Below are 8,738 nucleotides of genomic sequence, written 5' to 3' on the forward strand. Positions count from 1 at the left end.
TGTCTGACACTTAATCAGCGATAGGCTGAACAAATGGATAACTATAGTCCGCTACTAAATTATGTTCATAGTGTATTTCAATTTTAATGTTGTCATTCCTCATGAAGTGTCCATAATATCCTGTCATTGATTTTCCGTCCAACTCTAACTTTGAGTCGCCCTATTTGCTGTTAACCGCCATTGGACTTCACTTCCCAGCACGCTTTGCGACTAGCTGCAGTAAGGACGTGTCTGAGTGGCCATCAGAAACCTCCGTTGTCCAGTTACATCCAGTGTTATTGTTACTGGGACTCAGCGTTTCGTTACCAGGAAGAAACCATAATCTAAAGCACCCTGCGTAACGTGAACTGCGACGGGTTGAAATTAATAGAAAAGTTGTTATGAATTTGCAGATATGCAGTTATGCATCTCTAACTAATACATATTGGGGCAAAACAGGGCTATACATTGCCTGCTTCTTTGAAACAATTTACCAAATAACAACAAAATCTCAAACCAACCTCCATAGAAATGGCAAACACAGTACTAGGGGTTGGTACCGGTGTTTTCCTCATAGTCCTCATCTGGATCCTGGCTCTAATATTCGGGATCATCCTTTTGAGGGCGTCTGGGCCGATCAGGTATCTACGTTAACGTTAATAGACTCCACTACATAGCTTACCGCACAGACGATGATGTTGGAGTGAGAAACTGCCCACCGTCATTATGAAGTATTAATGTACAACAGTGCTGTCATAATGTCGTTTTATCTTTATGTGTTTCATGTTTTGATAGACTAGGAGTGGTTCCGGTGTTTCTCGTGGCACTCATCGTCACACTGGTACTGGTGTTCTTCCCCCGAACATCTGAAACCATCCCTCCATTCCAAGAGGCGGAGGTATTTCGTTATTTGATTATAAAGGTCAATGCAAGATTGGCGCTATGCTTCACAATGGGTCTGAGGAGCAGTACAAATACAGACAGAGACTGGGTTTTCAAAAGGGGTTTACACTATTTTGTTACAAAGTTTCACTACATTAGTGGATCCTTCTACACACTTACAACATGCTTGTTTAAAGATATTTAGGTTCAAAATGTGAGGCTCTCTCTTTTAGATCAAATAATGCAGTTCACACAATTAAAATTTCCCCCAACCAAAATAGATGATATCAACTATTTAGGGGAAACACATACCCACACCTGGATGGCACAACCCCAACCCATGCTGCCCATTACCAATCAGAGAACCCAGAGCATGTGGAGCCTGCTTCAATGGACAGGGTTCAAGCGCTGGCTCAGCCAATGGGGGAGTCCGTCCAATCATTTCATTACAGGAGCCAAGTACATCTGCCAATATAAATTCACCCTGTTATTATATATCACACTGGTCTTCTAAAATAGGCCTATACTGTTGCTCCATGCCAGGGAATATTTGTTTAAGTGAGCCCTGCTTGGGGATTTGGATGGGAACATTTTTATTCATATCACAGTATGCTCCGCATTGGTCTACACTGGATTGTGTTGCCACTTAAAATGTACATACTTTTATCATGTATGTGGCAATATATGCAATGCTATGCACACATGTAGCTATTTATACAAATGTGCATGCAAGCCAGGCGACCAATTATGCAGAACCAGTACTGTTGAATATCTGTGTGTGTGTGTGTGTGTGTGTGTGTGTGTGTGTGTGTGTGTGTGTGTGTGTGTGTGTGTGTGTGTGTGTGTGTGTGTGTGTGTGTGTGTGTGTGTGTGTGTGGCTTACCGTCTCGCCAGACATGTACAAGTGGTCAGCAGCCCTGAGACAAGATTCTAAAGGGGGGAAAAATCATAACCTCGTGCTGCATAAATATCACATTCAGAATAGAGATGGAGTTTAGCAAGAGAATAGAGTTTTTCTTGAGCTATTCAGCATGGAAATATTGTTTTAATAAGAACATTGTGGTGAAGAATAAAAAAAGAAAACAAAATATACATTCATCATTTTCTCTCTGGCTGCCAATCCATCATTTCTATCTCGATCTGTCTTTTAATGAACCTCTGCAACAAGTGTTGTCTTCTTGTTTTACTAAGACAATTTAGGGGGACAGGATACATGGAATATGTACAAATAGATGTGTGTGTGTGTGTGTGTGTGTGTGTGTGTGTGTGTGTGTGTGTGTGTGTGTGTGTGTGTGTGTGTGTGTGTGTGTGTGTGTGTGTGTGTGTGTGTGTGTGTGTGTGTGTGTGTGTGTGTGTGTGTGTGGTTCAACAACACTTGTCGTACAGCGCAGCTCCGCTTTATCTAATTCCAACAGCCCCAGAACAAACATCCCAGTGTTGGCTGCTGGCTGTTGTCAATAAGCCAGACAGATTTGCCAGGGCCAAGACGCTAGTCCATAGAACACAGCCTGGGAGAGACCTGCTCTGGTCAACCTACTGTTTACAGCGCCTGTCAAAAGCAGCATCACCGAGGTTGAATGACTTTCTTGATTTTAGTTTACTGCTCTATGTGAGGGGATGGGTAATGGGATTTTTTTTAATGAATTAAGTTAACAATTATTAGACTTTTTTGTTCATGCTGACAAAAAAAAGGATGTAAAGTTTGAATGAACAAATTAAACCACTTTGAAGGGAACATCTTCACTTTTCAGTTCAAAGCCAAACCAGAATCGCATGGCACTGTTGTAAACTAACACTATTTCCTATGCAATCCTGGCCGGGGGTGTGTTACCTCAATAACCTTTTTATTTGTGCAGTGTCAGACATGTTGTGTTCGAAAACATGGAAGACCATGAACATGGCCACCTGCCAGCGGGTACACACAGATTTGATATCATACAGCTCCAATCTGGATTAATTACAAAGACGCCGACAGCCATTCAGCATTAGAGTGTTGCGCGGTTGGCATGGCAACCATACATGAGCTTTCTGATTTAATGACTGCGGGCTATGTTGCATGCACAGCAGTCTCCCATCGTTTCCCGCGAGTCGCGTGTGTGTACCTTGTCGAAGGCGCTCGATGTGCTGTACCCGCGCAGACGTCTTTCTTTATATATTTATATTCTCTATGCCTTTGGTGTGCAGGTAACTTTGTGTGGGATACGTCTAGTCTAACCTCTCGCTTTCAAACAACGGTAAAGTATCATAGTGCCAATTAGGCCTGTCCCTGAGTGGGGGGAAGGGAAGTGGATGGATAGGCGTTACACCACACACACACACACACTCACACACATACACTCAATGCCACATTAATAATACATGGCTCCGCTCTGGGTTCCCATCGCCGGCCTAATTGGCAAATTAAAGTGAGATGTGTTAAATGTATCCATAAGAGCCTGTATATTCCAAATACCGATTCTCAGGCAAAACAAACCCACACACGCGCACACACGCGCATGTCTTGTGGCAAAAATGCAGTCTTGCATTTTGTGACTCAATTGAACATCAATAATATTTTTTGCATAACGCAGAGCCCCAGCATATCTGTGAATTCATGACCCGGAAATAAACCCTATATATCGTCGTATTTCTATATTTATGGGAGAGGTGACATGTAGCAGTAATTGGGTGACCTGTCCAATATTGAGTGAATTTAGTGGAGGAATCAACAAGGAGATGAATCTCCCTAGCTTGTGGTTTGTTAGATAGATAGATAGATAGATAACTTTATTGCCATGTCAACACAGTTGATTGGAATTTGTCTTAGTGCCACACAGCTTAAAATAAGGCAATACACGCACAGCACATACAGTACATAAAAGACAATGAAACAGACTAATCATTCAAACTAGTAAAAAGATAAAAATATAAAAATATCTTGTTGTACATCCATGCTCAACTCCGATACTGATGAAAAGCAGGACCATCTCCGAGCTGTCTGTACCAAAGAGAGATTGCGCCATCTAGTGGTTAGATTGGACATGTCAGAATGGATATCGCATTTCAATAAGCGGTGCAATTTACTCTTCATAATACTTTTGTAGGCGACTTCAGTGGCAAAAACAAACACATTGTTATGGCAAATTTAAAACAATTATTCATACCAAAAAATGATTATTTATATCCACAGTTATTGTATGGCTTCCACAAGTCTTCAAATGTGTGAGTGTAATGGAATCCATCCCATGTGAATCCAATGGTCATGCCACACTGCTGGGAATGGGGTTATGAGTATCCTGATAGTTAAGTTTATTAGTTAGACCTAGAGGGAGCTCTTGGTCCCTGGTCCCACGTGAGTTTGCCAAGTCTATAAGAGGAAGATCATGGGTGAGTCATAATGAGTCCCTGCAGTTGTTGCAACGCCATGCCTACTTGAATGAAAGAGATCAGTAAACAACCATAAACGTATTGCATACATGACGGATTATTGCCTGTATGATGTATGCAATACTCTACTGTGGTCTAGAGTTTGAACTATCTTGTCCCCCACAGATCGTGGATCAGCTGTTTATCGGCCGCTACGTGCTGCTCTCTGTGGCCAGCCTGGCCTTCCTGGCAGCCCTCTTCATGCTGCTGCCCCATCACCTCCTGGAGCCTGTTTACGCCAAGCCCCTCCGGACCCGCTAGAGCTGGCTCCTCCCACTCCACACCGCTCCACAGGCCCTCGGTGGGGGCAGGGCCAAAGAGGAAGAGGGAGTGGACCCTGGTTGGGAGCCTTTCACCTAGGAGTGGATTGCAGGATGCAAAAGAATGAACCAAAACAGACTCGGATGAAACAATGTTTTGCCCCATGCCCCATGCCCCATGCCTTGTGTGGTTTGGTAGGTTAGGTCCAGTGTACACTCCATCACTGCCAGTGGAGGATTTTATGATAGTATGTGTTTATATATATTTTTTTATTGGTTGACATACTGTATTTTTTTAAAGTGAAGAGTTTTTGGTGTTTGTGGAATTCATGCTTCACACAAACATCAAGTCTTTCCAGGGAAGCGAAGCAGGAACTCACAAAGGCCGAACTGGGAAGCCCATTATAGGATGCTTACAGAAGATTTTTCTACCTGGCAGTTTGCCCACTTACGCTGATGATAGGTGTGAATAGTGAGGAACCCGCAGAGGGATTGCTGTCTACGGACTTGGCTACAGTGACTGATGGAAATCATGCTGTCCAAAAGTGTCTGTGACCAAATGGGCCCAACAGGGTGCTCCGTTTTATCTGGGTCGGAAATAAAAGCAAACAGTGTTATCACAATGTATTATATTTTAATCCCCTTTTTAATTATTGTCACATTATGGCTCATAGGTAGGGCTTGGCAGATGTTTCCTAATGAATGTAGATCAATGCAACAAACAAACAAACACAAGACCTTCATAAAAATGACTCACAGCATAGCCTCTCCCCCTCCCTTAACACATAAAACTTGTTTGTAACAAGTTTTGGCTTTTATCCTAGAATTCTTCAACGGCAGGTTGTAAAAAATGTCCTGATCTTCATCTATTTTTGGTGTTCTTTTTTTTATGGCTTTTTATGGCCGAATTAAGTAGTTTTAATCAAGCAAATAAGTAAACTCTATGGTTTGAAAAGATCCTGTGGTGGTAAACTTTATATGAGTGTAGTGTGATTTTGGTATTCTGTGGCAAATATATAACATCAGAGCCAATAGTAAAGCTAGCATGTTTTGCCTCACCTTTAGATGGGATTTGTCCCCTTTAGATGGCAGCAAAGTCTTAACATGTGTCTAGGTTGTAGTGACCCTTTAACATACAAACGATATAACTTAATGTCTTCACCCAGGTTTTGTTTATCTAAAGCATAATTCCTCTCTCCTCGGCTCGTAACCACCGCTCGCCCTGGTTACGCCAGCGATTCTGTCCTCGATAAATATGCAAACAATCTCACGGAGCATAATGAGCCGTAGCAGTCTGGAGGCCTAATTATAAACACTTGCGCCCACCACCGCCCACCCTATCCACCAGCAGCAGCAGCGGCACCACCTACCTAACGTTTGTTAAAGTGTGAAGTCCAGGGAGACGTGGAGTGGAATTCCAACCAGATGATAAAAGAGAATGTAATGAATCAAAACCAATCCTATTAGTTCCGGCCCACATCCCTATACAGGGCCTCCCTCTTTCCAGCACAACAATCCACTGCACAATTTCACACTAACTGGGTGGGGTTGAGGAGGAGGAGGTGGTGGTGGTGGTGGTGGTGTGCGTTTGTGTGTGCGTTGGTGGGGGGGGGGGGAGGGGGGAGATAAGGGATCAGTAGAAAGAAGAAAAGTTAAACCCGGAAGGGCTGCGTTGTCTGTAATTGGCCGTGTGATTACGGTTAAACCTGTTACTCGCACTGTAATGATAGATGGTTCAAGAGCATCTCTTGGGAAAATTTCATTTTGTGCTTCTTATATCGAAACTTTTAAGGATGATAAATTTGATATTGACATATTGGACGATATTTGCTGAAATATTTAGCAAGACCCACTGAAATAAGGGTTAGGTCAATGACTTGCCAGAGATTGACTTGACAGTTAAACATTATTGAACCTAAACTATATCATTCCAACAGTTGGTGAGTCTATACCTTAAGCTAAGAGTGTATGAAATAAATTGCAAATCTATGTCTATCTATCATCTATCTCTACATCTATCTGTGTATCTGTCTATCCTTCTGTACATCTGACTCATAGATGTGCTGATTTTGTTTCATCAATCCCTCTCTTTCTCTCGCCTCTTCACCACTATTCCTTATTGTCATTTTTGCTTCAAAACTCCCACTGTGGTGAGTGGGAAAATAGGTAGAACAAAGCTTGGAGGAGGTTGTGTGTGTGCATGTGTGCGTGTGCACGCACACTTGTGTGTGTGTGTGTGTGTGTGTGTGCCTGTGTGTCCCTGTGAGTGTGTGTGTGTGTGTGTGTGTGTCGGGCGGAGGCGGGTGTCACTTGGAACTCGGAGACAAAGTCTTTGTGAAGCAGCCAGCTGGGCATTTTAAAAGATGGGGAGGCGGGTGAGATTGAGATAGAGGAGAAAAAGAGAGAGCGAGAGAGACAGAGGACACAGTAGTGCGAGGAGGAAAGTTCAGGGAGCTTGGGTTTTTAAAGTCTGTGCTGGAGGGGATTGGGGCGTGCCCCCACTTTAGTAGATCCCACATTGAAGCCCACTCGAGCAGAACTCCTGCTTGGATTTTCACATCCTCACGCCTCTCACCCCCACCCCCTAGTTTGTGATATGGATACCAGCACCCCCAACCCCCCCCCTTCCTCACCGCAACTACACAGAGAACCGGACGAGCCTTGTCTAAATATTAAGGAAACTTAGCAGGCCCTTGTCACAATGCGGCTTCGCTTTGGCTGGCACTGTTCCATTGTGTTTGTGATTTGCCAGCGTTTGTCTCTACGAGAGAGAGAGAGGAAGAAAAAAAACAACAGATATCCTCGACAGCCTTTGGTCGTGGGCAAGGCTGAAAAAAAAAAAGAGCCAATGAGCTTATTCAGAGAAGCATCTAAGCTCGAATTAGAGATGGTATTATAGGCCAACAAGCGCAGTGTTGGCCAACTCGGAGATACCAGCCCCCATGCATTCCTTCCTAGGTGTCTCACCCAGGACTGGATGGTGGGAGAACGAGGAAATCAGGGAAACAAGTTGCCCAGTTTCCACGGTTACAAACTTTTGCCGCCAAGAACAGTGTTGTTTTTTTTTCTTCCCATGTCCGCCGTTGTTTGGTTGGCCCATAGCATACCCCTTGTTTCTCAGTGGAGCTGGAGAGCGCGGCTACCGGCGGCGGTTGCGAAACACACAAGAAGGGGTTGACCTCAACAACTGCGGAGGGCTGAGAGTGTGGCTTTCACACTCCTTTACCCCGACCCCGGCCTACTCCCGCTACCGCAGAGTGTAGCCGCAGGTCAATGCCGCTTGATCGCCAACGGCTCTCTTTCTTTTTCTCTTTTTTTCTTTGTTTGTTTGTTGCTTTACCATTTGGACATGATGCCCCGTGGCGCGGCGTAGCAGGGGCCTACGGGCAGGGGGTGGTCACTTTCACAGCGGCGAAGTAAATGGTTGCATTTGGATGGGCTTAGAAAGGCAAGGGGTTAGGACGGATCAAAAGGGACGGTCACAATGGTGGACATGGGTGGGCCAAAGTGCTGCAAGGGCACGCTGGCCCGCGGGACCGCTGCGATGCACAGCGATGTTTGATACCCAACACTGGTCCTCATTAAAGGTTGTGGTTGGAAGGCGTTGAACTTCGAAGTGCCTGCAGCATATTGAATGAAATAACAAAGTAATCAAAACAAATGTTATTATTCTTTTTTTATTTACATTGTTTCACATTTTTGACCTTATTGCTAGTTTCTGAAAGAAAAAGCATGTTCTGGCCCAGGCTTTTATTACACACAAAATAAGTAATTTAAAAGATATTCAGTCTGTTGTATTTCATCTAAGGGATTTGAAATGAGCATACTAAAAGTGCATAACCTGGACGCTGAATTTAATTCCGATTTTTTTCACACTTTAAGTGAATTGCACCCAATTTCTTAGGCTTTGGTCAGAAAGGCTACGCCAAAGATGTTTGAAATGAGATGCTGAACTCTAGACCAGGTTGCTTCGTAACTTTCTTCTGCCTGTGCTTTTCTTTTTCGTTGCCAAGCCAAGTTGATATATGAGTCTCATACTGTGCAGACAGGCAGTTACAAATTTGGCCAGCTAGTTTACTGGCAGGGGGTCCCGTCTGCGAAGGCACCACTGATGTCTCATTAAAAGTGGACAGTGAATGAAAGAAGAAGGCTTTGTACTCGCGTACCCTCTTTCAGCTGTTGCTCGTCAAAAGAAACACCATTCTTGAGGTC

The 8,738-nt window shown here is 43.9% G+C and overlaps 1 protein-coding gene across 1 annotated transcript; it reads left to right on the plus strand.

Annotated features, from left to right (window-relative positions):
• Nucleotides 1-494: 494 nt before the first annotated feature.
• tmem218 (transmembrane protein 218) lies at nucleotides 495-4,527 on the plus strand (the record flags this gene model as incomplete). Its single annotated transcript, XM_084473902.1, has 3 exons — nucleotides 495-620; nucleotides 775-877; nucleotides 4,393-4,527. The coding sequence occupies exons 1-3, from the start codon at nucleotides 511-513 to the stop codon at nucleotides 4,525-4,527; spliced, it is 348 nt and encodes a 115-aa protein (XP_084330028.1). The 5' UTR covers nucleotides 495-510.
• Nucleotides 4,528-8,738: the final 4,211 nt, after the last annotated feature.

The sequence above is a fragment of the Micromesistius poutassou genome, assembly GCF_964030765.1.
Source record: "Micromesistius poutassou genome assembly, chromosome: 10".
In the NCBI taxonomy this organism is placed as follows: domain Eukaryota; kingdom Metazoa; phylum Chordata; class Actinopteri; order Gadiformes; family Gadidae; genus Micromesistius; species Micromesistius poutassou.